Source organism: Tympanuchus pallidicinctus, unplaced genomic scaffold (genome assembly GCF_026119805.1).
Source record: "Tympanuchus pallidicinctus isolate F22 unplaced genomic scaffold, pur_lepc_1.0 scaffold1, whole genome shotgun sequence".
NCBI lineage: Eukaryota > Metazoa > Chordata > Aves > Galliformes > Phasianidae > Tympanuchus > Tympanuchus pallidicinctus.
Genome location: NW_026294618.1, coordinates 90,885,632 through 90,898,469, shown reverse-complemented (window position 1 = coordinate 90,898,469; position 12,838 = coordinate 90,885,632). Strand labels below are relative to the sequence as shown.

The window sequence follows — 12,838 nt, the reverse complement described above, 5'->3', positions numbered from 1 at the left end:
GGGAGGCGGGGACGGGTCGCCAGAAGGGACGCGCCGCGCCGCAACGCGTTTTGTTTTCCCTTCGCGGTGAAGCGCCGCTCCGAGCGCGGGGCTGAGGGGAGGCTGCAGGCTGCGATAGAGTACTGTAGGCTGCCGGGAGCTGAGGGAGCGTGAGGAGCTCGGCGTCCGCTTTGAGGTGGAGGTGAGCGGGGCTGCGGGACGGTGCTTTACAGAACGGCTGGGCTGCCCTTCCTGTTGTACGGCAGTGTCGTTAGGTCTGAGTGTGAGTCAGAGCTGCAGGACACGTCTGCTTTAATAGCCCTGAAAGCGAGCTGACTTGGCAGCGATACTCAGTTATATTCAGTTATGTTCGGTGACTCGGTTGCTTGGGCTAAAGGATGGACTGCCTACGAATCGTGCTTTGAAAGGAACGCTCAGATTGAAGAGCGGGAGGTGACTTCTCTTCGCAAACGTTCTGTCAAAGCCCAAACCTGTTGGTCCAAAGCGAGCTGTTATAATGTTGAATGTGGTGTAGAAATGTACGTTTGGGATTCTCCTCGTCAGAAAGAGGGTGTAAAAGTGTGGCACCCCGGGGCTGGTGCCTCACGGGAGGTGCAGCTCTGTGAAAATAGAAGGCACCCCTTCCTGCAGGAGCGCTTTTGCACTTTGTTGGCTCCTCAGTATTAGGGAAGGCAATGTTGAACCTGCTGTTTCTGTTTCTCTTTAGTAAATCCTGTTTTTCGTAAGAATATTTGAATTGTAGGGGTTACTGAGATTTCCCTGCAGAGAGGAAGTAGGTTTGTTTCTGTAAGAGTGGGAATGAGCTACATTCAATTTTCCTTCCTGCTAACTTATTTCATGTGGCTGTGTGTTCTACATCTTGCTATGACGTAGAACTTGCTGTGACACGTTTTGCTCCATCACTTTTCAGTCCTTTCAGAGCTGTTTTTTTTTTTTTTTTTTGGCCACAGATAGCATTTCCAAAATCTGCCCTGTGACTGCTGTTGCCTGTCCAAGACGGACAGCTTTGGGGCTGGACCTTGGCTATTCTACGTGAGTCTGGAGCACTTTGCTCCCATTCACGAGCAGTAAATAATAATTAACATTAGCTACTGCGCTTTCTGAAAGTAGTTCCTCAACCAATCTACTCTTTTAGCTTCAGAGTTCTGACTTCTAGAGAAACCTATACAGTGTTTCTAAATGCTGAGAAGGTTCTAAAACCAGCTGCATTTAGGATTTTGATACCTCTAACATTGCTCTTTGCATTTGCTCTAAGCAGAGGTGAGGTTAGAGTCACATTATATACAGTAGCTGTAGACCACATTATAGACCTTGTATTATACTGAGTAGATAAGCAAGAAAGGAGGTGTGTTGTGTAGTGACCTGTTGTACAGTGACTTACTTGTGCAATACTTGCTGCAATGGCTGCTAACAGTCTGTGACTCTGAAAGAAGCCAGATGCTTATTGTGTTCTGTTCAGGGATTAATTATTTCCTCTGTCTTTTCTCTAGCTCTATGCTCATGTGTTTTATCTGGAAGTAAGTAATGTATGTGAGCTCAACTCAAAAAGCGTGCAGTAGAAGAATGGATAGGAAAACATAAACAACAATCAGCTCTGTATTTTAAAGAATACAGAACGGTTGTCAGTACCTCTTACTCCTAACACAGAGAAAACCTGGGAGGAAAGGGTGATTATTGGCCTTTAGTTACAGCTGTAGTTATTCTTTAGTTTGGGAACTGAAGGCATAATGGATTGCACTGAAATGTTCTAGGGAACAGATGTAGAAGACAATGCAATGACAGGACTTACAGTGTTGAGAAAAGGAATGCAGATGTAATAGATTTTCTTAAAGAAATCAAGAGAAGTTCTAGAAATATAGAAAGAATGGTAAAATTTAGGTGAACAGATTTTCACATACAAGTGCAGTGTTTGCATTATTAGCCTACTTTGTCCACAATCAGTCCACATACAAAAATCCATTTCTTTACAATAAAATAAAGGGTGAAGTTGGTCTTGGCATCCTATCCAGTAATTTCGTGTTTGAGTTTGGCCGCAAATGACCTCTGTAGGTTCAGAACTGAAAAAATGAACTTAGTACATGAGTGCTTAGTACATGTACGGATTGCACTTTTTCATAGCTTTTATGATGAAGAATTTCTGCTGCGGTAATTGTGTTGGGGTTTTTTATTGGTTAGTTTTTATTTAATGCCAACTAAGTGAGGAAAGGTAGTTCCAATGTCAGTATGTTGATATTAGAAATTTGTGCCTAAAATAACACTGTGTACTTCTTCACTGTTTTTAAAAATCACAGCTTACCATCACTACTCTCAGAAAGTAATTCACTTTCCCCTTCTTATTCAGCTTAAACAAACTGCATCTGCTTGGAATGTTAAGTAAAATATTTCCCTGTAAGCATGAATGTTGTCTTTTTTGTTTCTTTTCAGCATTCAGTATGGCTTCTCCAACTCTGCTCATGCGTGTCGTCGCCTCTGCGTATTCTGTTGCAGAAAAAGCTGCAACAATTGTTAGAAAAGTAATGGCCGGAGGGGATCTGGGCATAGTGGAGAAGGTATTTTTTTAACTCTGTTTCGATTTCATTTCTCTTATCAAGATGCAAGTCAGACTGGTATTTTTGAAGGTCAACAACAGGGGAAGGAAATACAGTCAAACCCAAATTTCACCTCTTTGAATCGAGAACTATTCCTTATTAAAGGATTAAAAGAGCTGGAGGAGAAGTGCATTTTAAATTGTATTTCTACTGGTTTTTCAGACACTGAAAAGAAACCATAATTCAGTTCCAATTCCCCTCACAAAGCACAGTGTTCAGATAGCATGTCAGAATTGATAATAGTGCATCTTTCCCATTAATTTCCACATGTGTGTGTCCTGACATCTGTAGTACAGGATACAGTATTATGCCATGTAATTTTGGATTAGGACAAATCAATGTTTAATTTCTTAAAACAAAAATGAAATGACTTTTCAAAGTAATTTTGGAGTTATTCTAAATTGAAAAGAAGCATGAAGCGACAGTCATCTGCACAATGTTTTTAATTTGCTCTAAGTTAGTATGCTGCACTGATGAAACGGGATCTGGGTCTTGGCTGCAGTACTAGAATTGCTGGAATGAACTTTGAAGTTAGTTCCAGCCTTATGAATAAGCTACAATATTATATGCTGCATGAAGGGTCTGTATTATTTCATAGATCATAGAAATGTTTGGATTAGAGGAAACCTTAAAGATCACCTATTTCCAACCCCCTACCATGGGCAGGGATGCCTCCCATGAGACCAGGTTGCCCAAAGCTCCATCCATTCCAGCCTTGACTGCTGCCAGGGATGGGACAACCACAGTTTCTCTGGGCAACCTGTTCCAGTGTCTCACCACCCTCGTGGTGAAGAATTTCTTCCTAATATCTAATCTAATTCTATCCTCTTTTAGTTTAAAGACTTTTTACCCCTTGTCCTGTCACTATACTCCTTCATAAAGAGTCCCTGTGCAGCTTTCTTTTTTCTCTTTGAGGATCCAGCTAGCTTAAGGTAATTTTAATACAAAAGTAAATGCTCGCTTTTATCAGTTTCACTGATTAATTCAGTTTCACTTCAAGAAATAAAAAGTGAAAGTTTTAATATTATTTCCCAGTGCAACAAAGATTGCTCAGTCATTTTCTAATGTAAGAAAACTGGCACATTTTGAACTCATATCAAAGAAATATTTTTAAGTACAGTATAACATAACTATCAAAAGTAGCAGGTGATATACCTTCTAAATACCTTATTTTTATGAATACTACAAACAATCAAAATCAGATTGAAAACAGTGAGCAACAGGAAAGATTTGTTTGAGGAGCTAGCAATCTCAGAGAACTCCTGCAATCTTTTTAATCAAACTTGGCTGGGAAAGAAAGAGTGCAACAGTAGGAATCTAGAGAGAAGAGATATGTAAAAGAATGCAAAGTTCTCATAATTCATCATTTTTCTGCGATTAACAAACATGAAGACCAATTCTGGCTGGCCTTAGTGAATGAAAGCTTCAGAAAAGTTTGGAAGAAAATGTTCCACCTTTTCCCTCACAACGGTGAGCTCCCAGTGATCCATTAATCACAGTGAGGTTCAAGGACAGCTGAACTTTTAGCTGGCTCTTCCACTCCTGATTTTCAGTTTCCTTCTTCTCAGTCATCTCTAATATCACCATTTATAATGCTTCTCTTTGTAACCTTTCTACAGTGTTTTTTTTCTTTTTTGTTACAAAGATATTTTGTCAAGCTATTCTTACATTATTGATGACCATTTTGAAGAACAACTTTATACTGGTTTTATTCACGTGTCATGGAAACAAGGAGATCTGCAATAATTTGATCTATCAAGGTCTGAAATCAGCATCAAATTCAACCAAAATTTATTAGAGGATAAGCGGGGCTTTTCAGAGAAAACTTAAATATCAAGTCTTATAAGAGTAGGGAATTAGATAAGGGATGGACTAGGCTTGGAGCATGCAAAAAAGTAACCCATAACTATCTTCCATTTCTGTGGTTAATTTCTGTAGCTGGATAAAGAAATTTTATGTCACCAGATAAGCAGTTTCATGAAGATTAAGGCTAGAATTCCATTATACTCTTTTTGTTATGTTTTGATGTACAAGAATTCTTCTCCTCCTTTTGGCAGAGTGGAGCCGATGACTTGCAGACCAAAGCTGACCGACTGGTACAAATGAGCATTTGTGCTTCATTGACACGGAAGTTTCCCAAAGCAACAATCATAGGAGAAGAAGTAAGTACCTCATTTGTTTCATACTAACAATTTAGCTTGCTGTAACTTGCAGTGGAATATACTTTGCAAGGTTTTAGAAAATCATCTCTTTGCAGGGGAGAAAAAAAGCCACCAGGAATCTGTCCCATTTTATCTTTCAGTACATTAGCTTTGTCAAGTAAGCTGCATGCAAGCAAATCAACAGCTCTAACTGAGGTGAGTGCAGCACCTTTTTGCAATAATTTTGAGACTCCTTTTCGTAGGATCTACCTCCTGAAGAAGTAAATGAGGAATTAATTGAAGATGGCTACTGTGAAGAAATACTGAAGAAAACTTGTCCTGCTCAGTACACAGGAATTAAAGAGGAAGAGGTAATTTTACATATATAACTTTGTATCTTATGCTCCTCTATATTGCTTTGAATTAAAAAAAAAAAAAAAAAAAAATTAGTGTTGTCAGTTTCTCTTTTTGGTTTCATACTCGTACATTATACTTGTGTAGTCATGAGCATCACTTCTAGAGCTGGAAACACTGAGTATACCCTTGTGCAATAGTGAGAAATGGAAATCTGCTTCTGATTCAAATTTTTAAAAATGAACTGACTTTAGACATGAGAATATCATTCCCATGTTTAATTTAAGCCTTGATACCTCTGTTAAGATATTTCCTAACAAGTTCTCATGAGATTTTTAGGGTTTCTGTAAAATACTAATAATGTAGGTTTCAGTCATATCACTGACTGAAAAACTGGAATATTTTTATTTCCTTACAAAAGTAAATATATATACTAAAGTAAATATATATGCTTTGCATGTTTAATTACATTATTTGTATTTGTTTATGCTATTCTTTATTTTTTTTTTTAACAGCTTGTAATATGGGTTGATCCTTTGGATGGAACCAAAGAGTACACTGAAGGTTGGCTTCTCAGTTCTGCTGATTCAAAAAATTATTGCAGTGCAGTAAAGTATTATGTACATGTATATATGTACATGTATTATTATATACATATATATAGTATAAAGTATTATATACATGTTCATGATAGGAGTTACATACAATATTACTTCATAAGGCTGACTTTGTTTCTGTACTTTGGGAGTGCAATGGAAATTTTTAACCATCACTCTTAGTCCTAACAGGTATAGAATAAACCTGATGGGATATCAAGTTCCTACCAGCTTTTATCAATCCAGGGAGCAAAAGGCTGTCTTTAATTGCTGGCAGATTGTCTTAAAAGGTCTTTAGTCAAATAAATTTACATTTTCATACATACTTTGAACTGGAGAACTAAATCTGTTTATACAAGTGTACGCTTAATTACATGTGCACCATTCTTTTCAAATTACTCAAATGATTTTGCCGTATTCGCCATCATTTCAAGATAAAATAAAACCCTCCCCAAAATCATTATTATTAGGTTATGGAAAGAAATCGTTCACAGAGAAGCCCAATTTGTGCCCATAGAAATAGACTTTACAATAAAGAAGAAAACAAACACCTTGTAAAATGTATGCCAAAACCTTGCCCTAATTTCCTGCTGCATCTTTTAGTTGATTAACATCAAATCTTTTAGTTATTTTTTTCCCTGTTTTCAGGGGATGAGATGTAGAACTGCCATGAAATTGCTGTTTCTGAAGACCACTGAAGAATCTAGACTCCCATTTTTAGAAGAATATAATCACATGTCATTATATAGATGTATCTTTCAATTTTTCTCATTATGTGTTAATGAGAGCATAGTTCACACTAGAGAGATTCTTTCTGGGACATGCTTTGAAGACCTTGAGGCTAGAAAGATTGTGTTATATCAAACAACCCATTACACCAGAAAATCCTGATTAGTATTTGCATCTTTAAGACACCACCTCGCATGGACTTTTATTGAAGGTTTACTTTCATTCATTTATTCATTTAATGCTTTCTTTTTTTCTAGCATAACTACCTTCATATTATTTCTGTACAGGTCTCCTTGACCATGTCACTGTTCTCATTGGAATTGCTTATGGAGGCAAAGCAATAGCAGGAGTTATTAACCAGCCATATTACAACTATGAGGTATTAAATGCACTCATTGGTTTGACAGTGCTAGGTGATTTGTAACTGTCTTTTCAGTGATATTTCCAGTTAGCAAGCTTTCAACTGGAAAGCAGTGTGTATTGGAGTTGATGACATAACAAAAGAATTTTTTTGTTTTGTTTCACATAAGCAAAGTTTTTAATGTTTATTTCCAAGAACTGAATCTCAAGGACCTGGTAACAGTTATAGTGAATCTTGAGGCTTGTGTAGTATGACAGTATATATCACATATGTACTGTACACATTAATACAGTACATAAGAAATTCCTATTTAGAAAAAAGAATATCTGTGTTTTTACAGTCTAGGCTACAGATGCTTTACTAAATCTGTACAATTTGTGATATGTGGTAACTGCCCTAAATCTACAGCCATAAACCTATCAGTGGTAGTAGATAGGTTAGAGTGCATCAGGCCACATCTCAGGTTAAAGTCCAAGATAGCCAACCTACAACATGTGCATATATTGAGATGAATGCACTATTACATGTGTTAGTAGGAAAAGCCTCAAGATGTAGTCTGATTTATTAAACTTAGTAGATTTAAAGAAAAATCTCGAGCTAATATAATGCACATCAGTTAATTCTACATGTTCTACGTCTGTATGATAAAACATAACAAAATGACAATGAAGATATCACTGACAGATTGTGCTGTAAATAAAGAAATATGCAGATATTAGTTTGTCAGTCATGGCAAACAGAATATTATGCATCACCATGATGTCACAGATTAGAAAACAGTAAACAATCTCCTGAAGGTTGGACAACATGTCACTGCCATAGACAGAAAGTGAGCTGAGGCATTCTGATTCCTCTGTCTGAGCTGTAGAGTACTTCTTTTTAAGTGCCCCATGGAAACGTATCTCAGTGTTAATAATATACTCCCCAAGATGGAACAGTGTCTCTAGCCACTCTCTTCCATTTGTGCTTTAAACACCGGTCACTGTTGTTAACCATCATCTGGACCTTTCCTTAGACAGGAGCTGATGCTGTACTGGGCAGAACAATCTGGGGAGTCCTGGGCATAGGTGCCTTTGGATTTCAGCTCACAGAAGTACCAGCTGGAAAACACATCATTGTTACCACCCGTTCACATGGCAGTACTCTGGTAAACGAATGCATCAGTGCCTTGAACCCAGACAGCATTATCAGAGTTGGAGGAGCAGGAAACAAGGTATGGAAACTTTAAATCTTTTGGTTTGATTGGGAGGTTGTTATATCTTTGGAAAAAGAAACAGAATTTTTAATGAAAACATTTGTTTACCTACATGAATTTCCTCCTTTGTTCCTAGCACAGTCTGCCATGTGGTAGGGAGTCAAAATTCAGTACAGATAGATTTGTAGCAAGGGCTGTGCTGGTCATGGCTGAGGTCCATCTTCACTTGTGTCCCGTTTCTGGGAGATACAGTAAAATTTATAAAAAGACTGGAATAACTAAATGAGAATACAGTTTGATCATAATAAGGCCATTGCTCCAACTGTCTAGAAGCAAGCATCTAAGGATAAAAATAGGAACAGCACAAAGTGATGTCTCCTTTGCTGTTATTTTGAAAACTTCCTTTTGTCATGGCTGTCAAAAACAGACTGTTCTGTTTCTTTTCTCCAACATGTGCATAGGCCCAAATGGCTACAAGATAACACAGAGCCGATCTCCATTTTTCCTAATTAAGTACTACAAGATAGGAAATCTTGTTCCTGAAATGGAAAGCAAATTTTCATCCTTTAGACTGTATTTATAACAATCACAAAAATAGATAATTCAGGATGGTTATAGAGTGTCTTTCTCAATGCTTATAATTATATATATAGGTATAGTTACACCTGAAATGATCTCATTTTCTAACAGTAACAAAAAGCCCTGTTTCCTGGTGTTATTTGTTCACTGGTTCTAAATGTCTATTCATGACAGATCATTCAACTCATAGAAGGCAAAGCATCTGCTTATGTATTTGCCAGTCCTGGATGCAAGAAGTGGGATACCTGTGCACCTGAAGCTATTTTACATGCAGTGGGAGGTAAGTTAATAGCATTCAAAATCCTTTCCAAGGTAAGTGAAATGGCATCAATGTAGGTTATTTAAACTTGTCACAGGATAGAAAAAAAAAAAAAAAGAATTTTAAAACATGTATTTGGGAAGAAAAATGACTGTACGTATGTATTTTTAAATGATCATGATTCACTAGGGGGCTTTGAGCCCTTTTAAATAAGCAGTAACTTCAAAAGGGCAACAAATTATGCAGGATGATAGAATGGTTTGAATTGGAAGGCACCTTAAAGATCATCTAGTTGCAACTCCCACACTGTAGGTAGAATGATGTGCTTCATAACATCATTTATTTATCTCCTCTGTAATCTACACTACTGTGTTCAGAACGGGGATAGCTCTAAGCAGGTTAACTCAGACACAAAAAAACAACCAATCTGGGGCAGCACAGTGCTGTATTTAGCCTCCTTGTTATGCAGGTATCTCGTGGTTAAATTAGCTTGCATAAGGCTCTGTATTGCTCTTGCTAAGTGATTTCCAGAAACTCATTTAAGACCAGCTGGGGTATTTCTATATTATACTAGAGTTGGTGGTATACACGTACCCTGTCTCTTTCTTGAACTCGGGATTTTACTTTCTATCTATCAACTGCCAGTGTATGATCTACTCAGGAAGCATTTTAGTTCATCCATAAGTGATAGCTGTAGTTTTCCAGAAACAAGGAATTTTAAATATTGCTGATTGGAAACACAACTGCTTAGTTATTTAGCATCAGTTGAGAAAAAGCTATTGTGCACAAACTGGGAGAAAAGATTAAATTTCACACCTAAAGACAGGTACATGATTCTCAAGGGCTGTTTTTTTGTTGTTGTTTGTTTTATTTTATCACTTGTACTAATAAATTAGATTATCTCTCTCCAACTCCTTTTTACTGAAATATTTTTTTCTTTTGCAGGCAAGATAACTGATATCCATGGAAACTCTTTTCAATATAACAAAGAAGTGAAACACATGAATTCAGCTGGGGTCCTTGCCACTTTGAGAAATTATGACTATTATGCCAGTCGTATTCCTAAGACAGTTAAACAATCTCTTGTGCCTTAGAGCACAAAGTGTCTTCACTTGGCCTGGGAAGTCGAGAAGATGAGGTTGTAGAAAAATTAAAGAAAGAAGATAACAGAGTTTGAAATTGTTTTATGGAATCTGAATCTAATTCTTACATTAAGCCATTCAATAATTTCAAAATTACCTGCAGACTGTCTACTATTGGATCAAATTGTTTTGCTATGTTTAGCAAATAATATAATAACTACATTTCTTCAATTTTAGTTTTCCATATTCTTTGGAAATAGAGTATTCATTCCATGTAACATGACTGTAGTTAATGTACTGCTAAACAATATAATTCAAAAGCCATCTTAGTATTCAGGGCACAAATTCACTTTAACTTATCTACCAAATTTTTAGTGTTTTTTCTCATTTGTACTCAACAAGATTTTGTTATGTTAAATACAGATGGAGTAGGAACTTAAATGGATGGATGATCACATTTATAATAAAAGTGGATGGTTATGATTCTTTGAAGTGAAATGTGATCTTTCAATGCATGTATTTGAGAATGAAGTGAAGTTGGTTTGGTTGCTGTTTGGCTTCCCTTATAGTTAATAGGCCAAGATTCTCCTTTAAATACACACAATTTCTGAGGCAGTATATTTCTAGCAGGACTTCTGTCATGTATCTGTAGCAGCAGTTAGTGTACACTGTGGTTCTCTCTATCTAGCAAAACTGTGGTAGTTTTTAAGCTAATTCTAGGGGGTTCTTAGTTTCAAAATGATTTAGCTATTTAAAAGCCATTTTTGCAGCAGAAGATTCATTGAACTTAGGCAGTTGATGATCTTTTCATCAGACTGTTTTAGGATGATATACTTTATTTTACTTAGTGAGTCTCTTAAACTTCTCCTCTACCTGTTCTCACTTTTTGAAAGACCATCTTTCAATCAGTTCAAGCTATGTATCAACCAAGATGAAGTTACATGCAAGTAGAGATGCTCTCCCTTCAGTGTAGCAGAAGGAAACTTAAGTACAGGAGGTCTTACATGCAGGGAGCAGCTTGAAATCATCCAATTACTGAAATGACTTATTTGAAATAGTCAGTTTCAAAGTGTAATTGAAACAGTGTTGTGCTGTATTTCTTCCCATCCCCCATTTCTGACCTGCTGCCATCACACTGTAAGGCTATTGGATTTTCTTAATGCCTCAAATCTTTACTTGCACTAGTTGTACCCAAAAGAGATATGTAATACATTGTGCTTCTAGACACAAATGGAGGAACAAAGATTGCTTACCAAATTCTAAAGTGTTAAACAGATCCAAACAATTAAAAACACTTTCTGGTCCCAAAGAATCCAAGGGCCGTGCTTCATTAGGCTACTGTTATCCAGCTATCTCAGGAAAAGATGGTAGACTGAGCTTAAACAGAGGAAATGTATGATTTTCTTTCAGAGATAACAATTTAGTTTAGTTCTTCTGAACAACTATTGGTGACCTAAATTGTCAAACTGCCAGCTTAAAGTGTCCTTTGTTATTCTGAAGGCAGAGAAGAAGAATGCCACTTCCATTAATTAATGACTGTGACTCATACTGAGGCATGCCATGAGTGGCTGCCAATTCCAATGGACTACACAGCTGTTTTCTTTCTCTGTTCTCTATATGGATAGAAAAGTGGCATCTGTCAAGCTCGCAGGTCTGTGGTAATAGGCAGGGTGCCTGAACTCAGCCCTTGCTTACTTAATGCCTGAATGTCCAGCATGACTTTTTTTCTTTAACCCCTGCTGACACTGTGAATGGCAAAGTTGCCAAACCCCTTCAGTGTCTTCCTAATAACCAGGCTCTGGGTCTTTCAGTTAGCTCTGATCTATAATATACAAAAAATACATTTTCCATATAGCTGAAAATTTCAAAATTCAGTTTTCAACAGTGGTGAAGTTATGCTTATTTCTTGTGTTTAACACCTACAATTTACTTTTCAAACTGCATGCAATTTGGATTCAATGCTTTCCTTGCACTGGTAGCACCAACCTGACTTCAGTGCAGTACCTCCAGGCTTGCTCTGTTCTTAGGGCTAGATGGCTTAAAGCAAGCAGGGACATCTTAATGCCAGATGCTGTGAATGAGACAACTCTTGCTGAAGAATTCTCAGTCTCTTCATGTGCAAACATGGGAAAGGAACTGGGGAAGCTCTTTCTTCAGAGAGCACAGCTTATCCTTACAACATTTACAGATAAATTAGCGAGATTGTCACTTCACTTGCCCTATCATCAGCCAGTATTTGATGCTGTAATTACACTAAAAGCTGCATACAGAAGAACAACACATGCTTCTAATCCTTTCATCTAGAGCCTACCTGTCTTCTTTTTCTCCAAGTGCATGACTAGTAATAGCACATATGACAGATTCAGCCTGTTTTAATTACAGCCTTCCTCATATTTTGGCTCCTTATAACTTTAGTCATTCCACAGGCTGATTGTGACTGAGGAATGAACTATCTAGCAAGTACAGATTAATTTTCATACTCAGTTATACATCCAGCTCAGGTTGGACATTAGGAGAAATTTCTCCTCAGAAAGGCTGATAATGCACTGGCACGGGCTGACCAGGGGGTTTGTGGAATCAGTCCTTGGAGGTCTTCAAGAAACATGGAGGTGTGACACTGAGGGACATGGTTAGTGGGCATGGTGGGGATTGGTGGGTCTGAGTTGGTGAGCTTTTACAGCCTTAAAGATTCTATGATTCTGTAATTCTCATCTCTCCAGGATTCTTGGCTACTTTAGTATTCATTTCAAAATTGGTATGTGAGTTTGTGAAACAATTTAAAATGAGATGTAGAATGATTTAAAGACAAAACCTGTGCTAATAAGTCTTTCCTTGTAATAGTCATTCAAATGTAAAGTCAAGTCCAGAACCTACTGCTGGTAACACTCACCTGTGTGCTTATATCCTCAATCTATCTGATGTATGCATATTGATGTCTGTGCTCATTTATGGTT

The 12,838-nt window shown here is 37.3% G+C and overlaps 1 protein-coding gene across 3 annotated transcripts; it reads left to right on the top strand.

Moving 5' to 3' along the window:
- The first annotated feature begins 57 nt into the window (after positions 1-57).
- BPNT1 (3'(2'), 5'-bisphosphate nucleotidase 1) lies at positions 58-10,376 on the top strand. Of its 3 annotated transcripts, XM_052669651.1 has the most exons (10): positions 58-181; positions 951-1,032; positions 2,425-2,549; positions 4,646-4,750; positions 4,993-5,100; positions 5,599-5,647; positions 6,696-6,787; positions 7,785-7,982; positions 8,718-8,823; positions 9,748-10,376. In XM_052669651.1, exons 3-10 carry the CDS (start codon positions 2,433-2,435, stop codon positions 9,894-9,896), a joined length of 924 nt encoding a protein of 307 aa, XP_052525611.1. In that variant the 5' UTR covers positions 58-181; positions 951-1,032; positions 2,425-2,432; the 3' UTR covers positions 9,897-10,376. The 3 variants fall into 3 exon arrangements, with proteins under 3 accessions (XP_052525611.1, XP_052524799.1, XP_052526361.1); XM_052668839.1 differs by lacking the exon at positions 951-1,032; XM_052670401.1 differs by lacking the exons at positions 58-181; positions 951-1,032 and adding an exon at positions 250-518.
- The last annotated feature ends 2,462 nt before the right edge of the window (positions 10,377-12,838 follow it).

What these genes read in the sequence shown, in the direction of transcription:
- BPNT1 (XM_052668839.1), top strand. Translation starts at nt 2,433, where the DNA reads ATGGCTTCTCCAACTCTGCTCATGCGTGTCGTCGCCTCTGCGTATTCT. An exon ending in ATCTGGGCATAGTGGAGAAG is followed by an intron (nt 2,550 to 4,645) that starts GTATTTTTTTAA and finishes TCCTTTTGGCAG; the next exon opens with AGTGGAGCCGATGACTTGCA. An exon ending in TATTTTACATGCAGTGGGAG is followed by an intron (nt 8,824 to 9,747) that starts GTAAGTTAATAG and finishes TTTCTTTTGCAG; the next exon opens with GCAAGATAACTGATATCCAT.